The 11,528-nt window shown below is 41.4% G+C and overlaps 1 protein-coding gene across 1 annotated transcript; it reads right to left on the reverse strand.

Annotated features, from left to right (window-relative positions):
- Positions 1-3,645: 3,645 nt before the first annotated feature.
- ptpn1 (protein tyrosine phosphatase non-receptor type 1) lies at positions 3,646-10,943 on the reverse strand. Its single transcript, XM_079558828.1, has 10 exons — positions 10,872-10,943; positions 10,439-10,763; positions 10,024-10,114; positions 8,875-8,975; positions 8,715-8,813; positions 8,500-8,637; positions 8,214-8,423; positions 7,924-8,085; positions 5,405-5,559; positions 3,646-4,151 (listed from the first exon to the last, which is right to left on the reverse strand). The coding sequence occupies exons 2-10, from the start codon at positions 10,493-10,495 to the stop codon at positions 3,842-3,844; spliced, it is 1,323 nt and encodes a 440-aa protein (XP_079414954.1). The 5' UTR covers positions 10,496-10,763; positions 10,872-10,943; the 3' UTR covers positions 3,646-3,841.
- Positions 10,944-11,528: the final 585 nt, after the last annotated feature.

Raw genomic sequence — 11,528 nt, forward strand, 5'->3', positions numbered from 1 at the left:
AGGTGGAAAAGCGCTATATATAAGTTGAGACCATTTACCATTTACCAAGTCGGGAAGCTCATTATTTTAACCAAGTTCCCCAGTCGTTTCCCCCAGTCGAGCGCGCGCCACTGGTCCGGCAACAGTTAAATAACAGCTAAATCACGTTCTGTATCACTCCACTGCAGTGTTAATTTCGTCGACTAAAATATTTAGTCTTAATTTTAGTCAAAGTGATATTTTTGACGACTAAAATTGGACTAAAACTAAATTAAAAGTTTCTCATGAGACTAAAACTATGACTAAAATGTCCAGATGTTTTAGTCGACTAAAATAAGACTAAATTAAAATGAAAAGGAGAGACTAAAATCATCCAAACTTCTATTGAGCGTCTGAAAGAGCCTCAGATCATGTAAATTCACTGCCAAAGGATCAGCTCTGAGCTTTGTTCATGTGGAGCAGCTCCATGAAGCAGAGGAACAAGATTAAATATGATTATAATGAATATTATCAATGCAAAGTCGACTAAATTCGTCTTAAATTTAGTCGACTAAATTTACTTGCAATTTTAGTCGACTAAAACTAGACTAAAATTGAGGATATTTTTTTGACTAAAACTAGACTAAAATCGAATTACATTTTCGTCAAAAGACTAAGACTAAAACTAAATTAAAATATGTTGTCAAAATTAACACTGCTCCACTGCAGCCGTTTCCATAGTAAAGATAAACTATTGAGCTGGAACTACTTTCAGGTAAAACAGCTTAAAAAAGTGAAATAACTCCTGCCCAGGACTTTAAAAAAAATAAGCAAACAGGCCCCAAAGAACAGTTTCAGCTCGCGGGACCATGGTATAAGTGGGATAATGCACTCCGAGGTGTCCATTATCAGAGTAACACCTCGTTGTGCATCATCCCTTACTTGAGAGAGTCTTGACACACTACAAATACACTGCCCGATCAAAAAAAAAGAAAAAAAAAAGAAGTGGCAACCTGGATTTAACTAACTGTCCTGATCTGGGGTCGCTGCAGTTGGTCAGGTTTAGGTTCAGCAACACTACGAGCCCAGAGAAGGAGCTCAGCTGACGACTTGAACATCCCGAAATTAATCCAACACTGGATCTTTTGACTTGGGAGAAGCTTCTTGAAACAACGTCACGACCATAATCAAAGGCGCTACAGCCAAATATTAGAGCAGGGGTGGCTAACTAGTCAGAGACCAAGAGCCGAAATTTTCAACCTTGATCCTGTGAAGAGCCACAAAGGCACCGACCATTAGCGAGATCCAGGGGCGGTACTTTATTGTGATTAAATATAATGTGACTGTTGGTTTTACTCCTAATTAAGATTGAAATAAACATATATTAAATAAACTGACATTTTCTGACTGGGACAGAACTAGATTTTTTTTTTTTTTAATGCTGGGGTGTGTTTGTATGTGAGGCCCTGCCCACTGAGCCCCCTCCTCTGATTCGCCCCTGGCCTGTGCGCTCAGTGCAGCTCGGTCCTGACTGGACTGCGCAGAGAGAAGGCACTCTAGGCTGCACAAAGTTCATAAACTTTAATCAGGAGCCCCTGGAGGACGTCTAAGGTTCTGTTTTAAGTTGTATTTGTTACTGTTACTGTCACATGTGAAAGAAAAGTCAATGACACTGCGTATTTCCGCAATATGCGATGTTGCGCTTCGCATCATTTTCCATTTCCTAATTTTGATCTTTTTCTATGAATATGAGGCCAAATTACATCAAATAAAGAGTAGGCTGATCAGAAATCTGAGAAGCACAGAAGCTGATCCCGCATTGCATTATCCCGTCATGCAAAGAGCCGCATGCTGATTGGCCACCCCTGTATTAGAGGGTGGCCTTTTTGTGTGGCGACTTTCTTTTGGCCAGGCAGTGTAAGCGAAGGGCGTCGATTATGAATAAGCAGTGATCAGAGAGGCGAGTAAGGCAACTGAAGCACTTTGTTGATTTGATGATGTTTTTTTTGTTAAGACTCTAAATTTGGGTAACATGGGGGGAACAATCAGATTAAATTCCTTCCTCTAACACGTTTTGAAAATGGAGAAGTTGCATACAGCAGCTTTTCTGTTTCGATCGTCTACATGGGCCACTGACACGGATTGATTCTCTTTTCTGCAACTGTGCTGTTGGTAATCAGCCGCACACACCCGCTGTAGCCAGCAGAGGGAGTCGTACAACTTTCTCATACAACACACTTGAAGTCAAAGTCACGATGCATAATATGTCTCCGTTAAGGCAGAGTGGGGTGAGAGTCCATGACATGAGAACAAAAAGGAAACTAACACTTTAGAGGAGCTCATCAATATTCAGCTGTAGCTTTGAGATACAGGAAATTCAATGGCTGTATCCGAATGTCCACCCTATTCCCTAACCCCTCATTCACTACATAGGCCCGCACTATATAGTCGACTATATAGCCACTGATTCTGTTGGCGATTCGGACACAAGAGCCCGCTGTCCGAACACCAGCAGATGGAGTGACTACATCTGCTAAAAGTTCGCGAAACTCCGGGAATAAAGTATTTCTGTGATAAAGACCAAACTCATGAGACAGTGGAATATTTATGGATTAATACGAGTCAGATACGCTTTTACTTCACATGGATTTTACGTGAATGGCTTGGATTATTCGAGAGGAAGCTGTCGGTCATTTAAAGCAGTACTAAGTAACGTGTTTACCTTAATAAATCCTTCCCGTAGTCCCTGTGGGGGTAATACAAGTGTTTATGGGATGATTGGAGGGTCTTTCATCTCCCCCTGGTGTCTCTGGCCAGAAAACCATGTTTGCAACTTGACTGCCACCGGTCCGGAGCCACCAATACACACTAATGGAATCACGAAGAAGAAGCTAACATGCTAACGGGCAAAGCTAACTGCGGGCTAACGTCACTTTAAACAGTATTTACAGCCAAGTTTGAGTGAAAAAAAATGTTTCCATTTTATAATCGGATGCACAGTAACCCTCTCTCCCTTCGCCTTTCCTGTCAGTGTAGTATTTACTCTCCAAGACAATTAAAACGTTAAAAAATCGTAACTTGCTATGACACCTGCAGTTGCGCTTATGGCCTCTAGGGGGAAGAGTTACTTAGTACTGCTTTAGTAGTAGTAGTAGTTTATTCGGTCAGTTCATTCATTCCTTTAAACGTAAATACATTTCCAATTCTTTGTGTACAACACGACCGAAAGGGTTTAGGCTGAAGTGAAAACTTATAACGCTTATAACAGCTGAAGCTAAAGGTTAGCGGCTATCGTTAGCATCTTTTCACCATAACCGTTTATATTTAGGTCGTTTATTCATGAGAAACACAAACACACGACTGAAACAGCTGATTTACTTCAGTCGTGTTGTTTAGTTCAAAGACCCGTCTCTGTCAGGCTCTTCTCCGACTCTCGCAATGCATTGTGGTCTATATTGACCCGTTTAGTGACCATCGATGCTCACTACTTTTCGAGACGCATTGTGGGAAATTTCAAATGCACTACTTTTTTCTCTCTGGACATTCGGACACCCCTGCAAAATGGCGTGAGCACTACATAGTTACTATATAGGGACTAGTGTGGACATTCGGATACAGCCAATGTTTTGTCCAGTTATTAATCACAATCACATTTAAATGGTCGCAATGACTAATTAGCAAAAGGCTGCAAGTATTTATGTAGTTGGTCTGTAAAAAAAAACACCAACACATGTGACTCTTGAACTGAATTTTGATGGTAATAATAAACTGCAAATCTACTTTCACCCACCTTTCCAAAGGAGGGCGGTTCAATCCCAGCTTTGTATTGTGAGCTAGTCTTAAGTGTGGATGAACAGAACCAGAAAAGCGGCGTGAAAGGACATCAGTGGAAATAGGCTCGGTAGCAGGCGTAAGCGCTGAGGGCCAGGGCGGTGTACAGGCACACGTTGGTGAGGAAAGGAGACCACGTTCCCGGATCTGGAAAGTCCTCCATTCTGTGCGTCTCCTCTGTCTTTTCGGGACACTCTGGTTCCTCTGCTTCGTTCTGCTGCTGCTGCTGCTGCTGTTGCTGGTGGTGGTGGAGGGGTGAGGTCGAAACTCTGGGGGGGTCGTCTGGGATTCTCGTGTGGCCATCGAGTTGATCGGCGCCGTCTGGGAGAACTCTCTTTCGTAACTCTGGCTCTTGTGAAGACCTGAGCAAAGAAGAAATGGTTTAAGCGTAACAAAATGATACAAATATTTGTCTGTAACTGTCAGGCAAAGATTATAAAACAGTTTCATTGGCCAAGTCTGAGCACTGGTGGAGGTGCTTAGACGGATAAATTGAATAGTTAATGCAGATATGACAGATAAGTTCTAGTACTTTAGTGTGATATGTACACTTAAACTTTAAAGAGGGGGTATTATTCCCAATCACATAGCACCACACTACAATGGTAACGAAACCTTCTGTTGGTCTGTAAATGCAGTAAATTAGAATAACTGCCTTGTATAAAATTGCTGCGCGCAGTAATCTTCACTTTACTGCGCAGATTTCGAACTACTCCTGGTATTATTACGCCTTACAATATAGTCCCCCCTTTTATCCGCTTAGAAAATCCACATTGTTTAACTTTGTGTAATTATACTTTGTAGTGGAACACTTCACGTAACCATATTTAAATAGGGAAAACGTGGAAGAGCTTGGTAGCTTCTATCTTGACCTGTTTTGGAGCTATAGAGGAGAGAGGGAGAGGCTAAATGCTAACGCCGTCTGCGCTGTGTTTATGTGACTGAAGGCACGGGTGAAGATCAGACAGGTCCTAAAGAACTCGTCAAAGCTAAGGTAAGAACATGTCTCAGTATGTAAAAACGGGGGCCTATTCCTTTAAACAAATGCTGAGCTCTCTCTTTATTTGTGTGGAACTTGCTAATGCTGAATGTAAACGATCGCTGACAGGAAGTCCAGCGCATGGCTAAATGTCCAGGAAGAACTCACATGGGGAAACTGTGCATATAGCCCATAAGGATTCATTTGGAGTGTTTAATGCACCTGTAGTCCTTTCTCAGTCATATTTGATGATTTTTAACAATATAATTGGCTCAAATAATATCACTCATGACCTGAGCCTGACCAGGTTGGGAATCACTGCTAAAGAAATGATAATAAGACTCATTCTTAAAGCAAAACCAGTAATTTATGATTTATTTGAACCGAGGCAAACGGGTGACTTTTTAGCCTCTCGAAATATTCATCTATTTATTTTCCTCCAGTAACATAACAGTATCTTTTAACAGCACCCAGGCCTATGAGGTATAAAAACTACTATTATTATTTGTATTACTGGTGTGGATCTTTCCATTTCTCTGACCAACACCATACTGTAACAGGAACCGTGGCTCCCGTCTCGATCTGAGTGGAGCATCTTCACATTGCAGAATCTGAAAAAACGGCAGAGAGATTTACCCGAGGCACTGGATGATCTGCCGTGTGACCTGGTGGTTTTCAGGACAGAAGCGCGGCTCTGCTTTAGTGTCGTCCCGGGGAGGAGGCGGAGGAGGCAGAGGAGGAGTGAACTCTGGAGGGTCGTCCTCTTCGTGGGAAATCTCTTTCCACGAATCCTGCAGGAACAATCGCACTCTTTAATAAAAACAGCCGGGAGAGCAGACACACACAGAAAATACTTCCAGCCATTCTGCTCATTTACAACTGCTTGAATTCATTTTTCTTGGTAAAAACGTGGGCTCAGTGTTTAATTTCAGTGTATTTACTTAAAAACCTTTTCTTATCCTATTCTTGTAATACTTATATCAACTTGTGCTATTGAAGATACTTTCATACAAAGGAGTTATTACAGAGATTTCCATTTTTAAGTTTGTTTCAGTGACAAGAGATCCTCAGTTATAAAATTATCGTCATATTTTCCAGCCTCAGTATATCCAATTTCAGGCCTAATTCACGTGGGTTTTCAGACCCGTTCCGTTGATTGTTTATGTTGCTTGGTCCATAGGCTTTATTTGACAGGATAACACACAATGAAAAGGATAAAGAGTGAGGAGACATTCAGCAAATTGTTTTACCCTATGTGCAACAGCCTGAAAGGAACAGGCCACCGTTTTTACACACTGAGATATGTTCGTACCTGAGCTTAGACGAGTTGATGCGTAACTGTCTGGTCTTGTGCGTGCGCTCAGTCACGCAAAACCAAAGATGTTGTTAGCATTTAGCCTCTCCCAATGTGTTCCTATAGCTCCAAACGGGGGTGAGGTTGGAAGCTACCAAGCTCTTCCACGGGCACAAAGACCAGACAGGTACGAATCAACTCGTCTAAGCTCAGGTAAGAACATATCACAGTATGGAAGAACGGTGGCCTGTTCCTTTAACCACTAGACTGCATTTTAGAGAATAAAATTAAATAAATATACATCATTTGTAATACATATCAGCATCAGAATGTTGCAGAATGAAATAAGAGTAAATTGTGAATAGACGAGTGCAAAAGTGAAACGGTAACACTTTTTTTTACACTACCGTTGATACATTGTACATAACTTAATTTAGTACAATGTAATGCGCTCTGCAACAATGTGTAAATGTGTAATAACTTGTACCTGTGGGTTAGATACATAATGGAATAATATGTATTTGTAGTTTGTAGGTACATAATGTAATAAGTCATAATTCTAACCTTAAGCCCGGACCCTAAGGGTCTCCTGTCCGATTACATTATGTACCTACAAAGTATCAAGTAATGATTAAACAACGAGGAGCCGTGCATTAGACGGTTATAACGCCCGACACAGTGTTGTTCCTCCTGCATTATAATCGTCTAACGCGGCTCCTCGTTGTTTAATCCGCTTATACCAGGGTCCCACAAACGTAACATTTATAATAAATGTTTTTTTCATTGACTAAACTCACTAAATCTGCCAGACTACGGGACTATTTTGTGTGGGTTATTAGCCGGTCACTGAAGGCTGGTCTCAGAGCGAGTCATTCTCCGCAGCTATTACGAGGATCTCAGTCAGGCTCAACGACACAACATCAGCACAGAATCACAACACAACAGGACTAACCCGGAAACACTTTTCCCTGGAAGTAAACACCGATATGCGGCACTCGTGGGCAGGAGTTATTTCACTTTTACGCTGTTTAACCTGAAGCTAAAGCTAGCTAGCTCAACCAACTCAACTGTTTATGGAAACAGCTGCGGTGGAGTCGCTCACACCTGGGCCCCCCCAACTGAAACTTTTATGTTTGACTTTACTAATCCAGACAAAGATGCTTCAATGCAGGATCATTTTATGTACGCCTGAAAATGATGAATAGCCTTAACCGTTTTCAATAGAAATGTAAAGCTCATATGTTATTAACAGTAGCTAACCTAGCTGCTCACTCTCCTCTACAAACATTTATCAAACCTTTTGTTTTGGCCAAAAACGTTGAAATTAAACAAAATCCATCTCATACGTTCCTGTCAGTCACTAATTACGCCTTTATCTGATTCAGCTGTGTCATGCGTTGCTATGGCGACGCCACAGCGGAGTGATATCCCAGTGATTTAACTACCGGACTACGTGTGCGGTTATACCAAAATAATGCACCAGCCAATCAGAATCCAGTATTCACCCAGACCATGGTATAATACAAGTTATTCCATTGTGTATCTAAACCATAGGTTCAGGTTATTACACTTTGTTACAGAGCACATTACATTGTACTAAATTAAGTTAGGTACAATGTAAAGTAAAATAAAGTGATACCAGTGAAACAGATACGACTTACTTCCTGACATGATCCATCAATCATCATTAAAATGTCTGATGTAATTTGGCCCGCACGTTCTTAACATTACACAAAACTGGATTTCCAAGATTCAAATGCACTTCTTTAAAAATGTGTCCCAGTTTTCCAGTCTACAAATCTCTTCCTCCAACACTTCGTTATCAGGACAAAACGCACACAGCAGAAGATGAAGGACTTGCCTGCAGAGTTTCGTCTCCGTTGATGTATTTGGCTCCTTCGATGACGGCGAGATACGAGAACCGGAGTTGGTCTGCCGTCTGGATGAGGCCCATCCTGTAGCGCCGCATCTCAAGCAGCACGTCCTGAATACGGACCGAGGACGGGTCCCGCCGCATGGACATCTGCGGAGGGCAAATGTTCAGGACAGTTTCACAGGCGTGTCTTTGAAACGAGCAGCAGAAACAAAGAGGCCACAGACGCTTTCAGAGCTTTCAAATTAAAACAAGTCCCAGGCTTGCTCCATACAAACCAGTAAGAGGCAGGTGTCGACTAAACAGAAGGTCCCGGAGCGCCCGATGCCCGCGCTGCAGTGCACCACCACTGGGCCCTGGTCTGAGTTCAGGCAGCCCGACTCCCGAACCTTGTACAGGAAGTTGAGGAAGGAAGCAGGAGACTCCGGGACTCCAAAATCTGGCCAAGTGGTGTAGTGAAAGTGGAGGATCTCCCGAGTCTCCCCTGTCTACAGAGCAAGAATATGAAATGTAAGGCTTTCTCTACGCTGCATTAAAGTAATAATAAGGAGAAAGGGCATTTACACAAAGGTTCTCCAACTCCAGCTGACGAACAGTGAAGTACGATTTGACGTCCTCAGATACAAAGGTGACTTTAAAGTTGGTGTCTTCAAAAATGGCATCTTTTTCCTCTCTTTGAGGCCAGTATTGGGCACATTTGATCTGAATATAGACAATTATACACATTGAAAAGGTACAATACTATATGGACAAAAGTGCAAATAGCGAGAAATACTTACCGAGCCTTTTTCAATGACTCTGTTGAGCATCACCACACCACGTGATCTTTGCTCCCAAATCATTTCCCAGAAGTGGCCACATGTCATTGGAAGAGGTCCCTAAAGCGCATTGAGGATTTGTGGGATGTTTTATTCTCATGATGAATGTTGTGACTCTCACCTGAGTGAGGATGTACTTCCTCTGTGCCTCCTCCACTGCGATCAAACTAGCATTAATGTAGTCGTTAGCACCGAGCTGCAGCTGGATTCTACTGTGGTCGACTGACAGAAAGAACAAGGAGAATGTGTTTCAGAATCTGACCTCTGCGCACAAAGGCAGGACTAGAACTAAAGATACTAATACAAATATTATTATCATGAGGCGTGTACATGTGTTCACCCCTTGAGGAAAAGTGATAATTGTAGGTAATTAAATTTTACTGCAATTTCTCCCGACTGGATAGTGAATTAATCTTTATCAAATTGAGTTGAAAAGGCAAGAATTTTGTGAAGAATAATGTGCAGGTAATTCACTTTAGAGCATGTTACTTTAACCTCTTACCACCCGCCTAAACCAAATGCATTATGTCCTCTTTGGCTATTATATAGGCCTGTGTAACGCCTCATTTGAAAGCTAAGACCCACAAAACTGATCTTTTTCCTCGCGTTGTTGCTATGTTGTGTCACCTTTGGTATGTTGTTTTTTTCTTTTCTTTTTTGTCACATTTTTGTTGATTTTTTGTTGATTTTTGTTGAATTTTTGTCACTTTTTTGTTGATTTTTTCTTGAATTTTGGTTGAGTTTTTGTCAATTTTTTGCTGAATTTTTGTTGAATTTTTGTTGAATTTTTGTTGAATTTTGTTGAATTTTTGTTGAATTTTTGTTGAATTTTTGTCACTTTTTTGTTGAATTTTTCTTGAATTTTGGTTGAGTTTTTGTCAAATTTTTGCTGAATTTTTGTCACATTTTTGTTGAATTTTTGTCACTTTTTTGTTGAATTTTTGTCAAATTTTTGTTGAATTTTTGTCACATTTTTGTTGAATTTTTGTCACATTTTTGTTGAATTTTTGTTGAATTTTTGTCACATTTTTGTCACATTTTTGTTGAATTTTTGTCATTTTTTGGTTGAGTTTTTGTCACATTTCTGTTGCGTTTACATCCTTTTTTCCTTCTCATTTTTCGTGGCTATTTTGGTGTTTTTCCCCCCCCGAGAATCTTTTTGATTCGGGTAAAGCCAAACTGGAGAAATAGGATCCGTTCAGGTGGGAGTTAAGAGGTTAAAGTAATGTTCTGACTTCCTAAATAACAAAGAGAGAAAAGCATCACTCACAAGGGCTGACATCTCTGTAGCGGTTCCGAGTCTTGTTTTCAGGTAGTTTGGCAATTTTGCAAGGCAGATCACATGACTGCTGCCGAATATCCTGTAGCAACAAAACAAATTAACATCTACAGTTTCAATTCATTTGCATGATACAAATATACATATGCAAATGAAGTCCCCAAGGAGAATGACTTCACCTCTCACATTGTAATAACTAATGAAGTGCTAAATAAACTACACTTTACCCTTATAGGTGATTACAGTAAAAAAAAATGATAAGAGCCATGTCACAACTTTCCGATCCCGGTCAGTGGCTTTAACGCGTTTGACAGATCGTTTCGGATGGCACACTTTACAGGTCTCTATGTTTGATTCCATGCAATAGCAGAAACCTCCACCTCCCTTGACTAAAGTCGGTGCTTACCTGATAGACGGCCGTCCAACTCCCGTTTTCATCGATATCCAGAAATTCGGCTTCCATTGCCCTCACTCAGCCGCCGCCGCCGCTGCCACTCCTTCCCCCGGGTCCCTCTTTTACGCACGACACGAGCCGCGCAATATTCTCCCTCTTGTCTATTCGGTCCCTTTTGAATCGCTGGGGGGGAACTACGCTGTCGCTACTATCCGATTATTCTCAGGAAAGGCTTCATAGATTACCGTGTATGCCTCTCTCTCCACACACGGCCTGTTCTTTAGCGGAAACACGCCGCTGGCTCCTCCTACGCGTAAAAGCCGCCGCGCTCGTGTGTCTGGGAAAAGAGAAGCGCGTGCAATTCGTGTTAATGCCGTTAAAATCTGCTAAACGGTTGTGTCGGTGTAAAAAGTGTGCTCTGCAACTTTGTAGTGAAGTCACTCACCATTGCTACGGCGGCTGTACCGGAGACCGTGCAGCGAGGGCGCGCGGAAGGCATCTTGTTGAAAGGCTTGCGTCACGGAGGGAGGGAGCGCGCACGTACAAACAAGCGGATCGATTGAAATGAAAAAGAAAGAAAAAGAAAAGGGGGGAAATTTGCACATTAAACACTAGCCTATGTCAATAATTGATAAAATATGTACAATAATAATAATATAGAAGTGCGGTTTTAATTAGGATTTTCGTGTCCTTTATTGCCTTTTCAAATATTAAAGGGGGGGTATTATGCAAAATCGACTTTTTCAAGCTTTACATCATGTAATTATGTCATCCCCTCATTAAAAACATGCCTGAAGTGTTGCCTTGGCACATTCACGTATTTTTGAGTAATCTGTCAAAAACTCTGATGGCGGCCAACGGGATCCGCAATCTTTGCAGCTGTTAGCATACATACAGAAAACAAGCCATGTCATGAACAAGTTATGAACAAAATCAAGAATAAAATCGTGAAACAAGAGACTTTGAACAGCATTATCTCAGTAAACCATCAACAGTAAGCAGGATATCTGAAATGGCAAGCATGGGCATTTTTATTTGATTAACTTATGAACCAGGTGGTGGCAGGAGAGAGCAGGAAAGCGTCGGACATTAAAAATGAAGA

The sequence above is a fragment of the Gobius niger genome (assembly GCF_951799975.1).
Source record: "Gobius niger genome assembly, chromosome: 6".
NCBI lineage: Eukaryota > Metazoa > Chordata > Actinopteri > Gobiiformes > Gobiidae > Gobius > Gobius niger.

Coding starts and splice junctions, on each gene's coding strand:
- ptpn1 (XM_079558828.1), bottom strand. CDS start 10,495: ATGGAAGCCGAATTTCTGGATATCGATGAAAACGGGAGTTGGACGGCC. Junction 8,638..8,714: donor GAGTCATTGAAAAAGGCTCG/GTAAGTATTTCT, acceptor GTCTATATTCAG/ATCAAATGTGCCCAATACTG. Junction 8,086..8,213: donor TCGACACCTGCCTCTTACTG/GTTTGTATGGAG, acceptor TGCCCTCCGCAG/ATGTCCATGCGGCGGGACCC.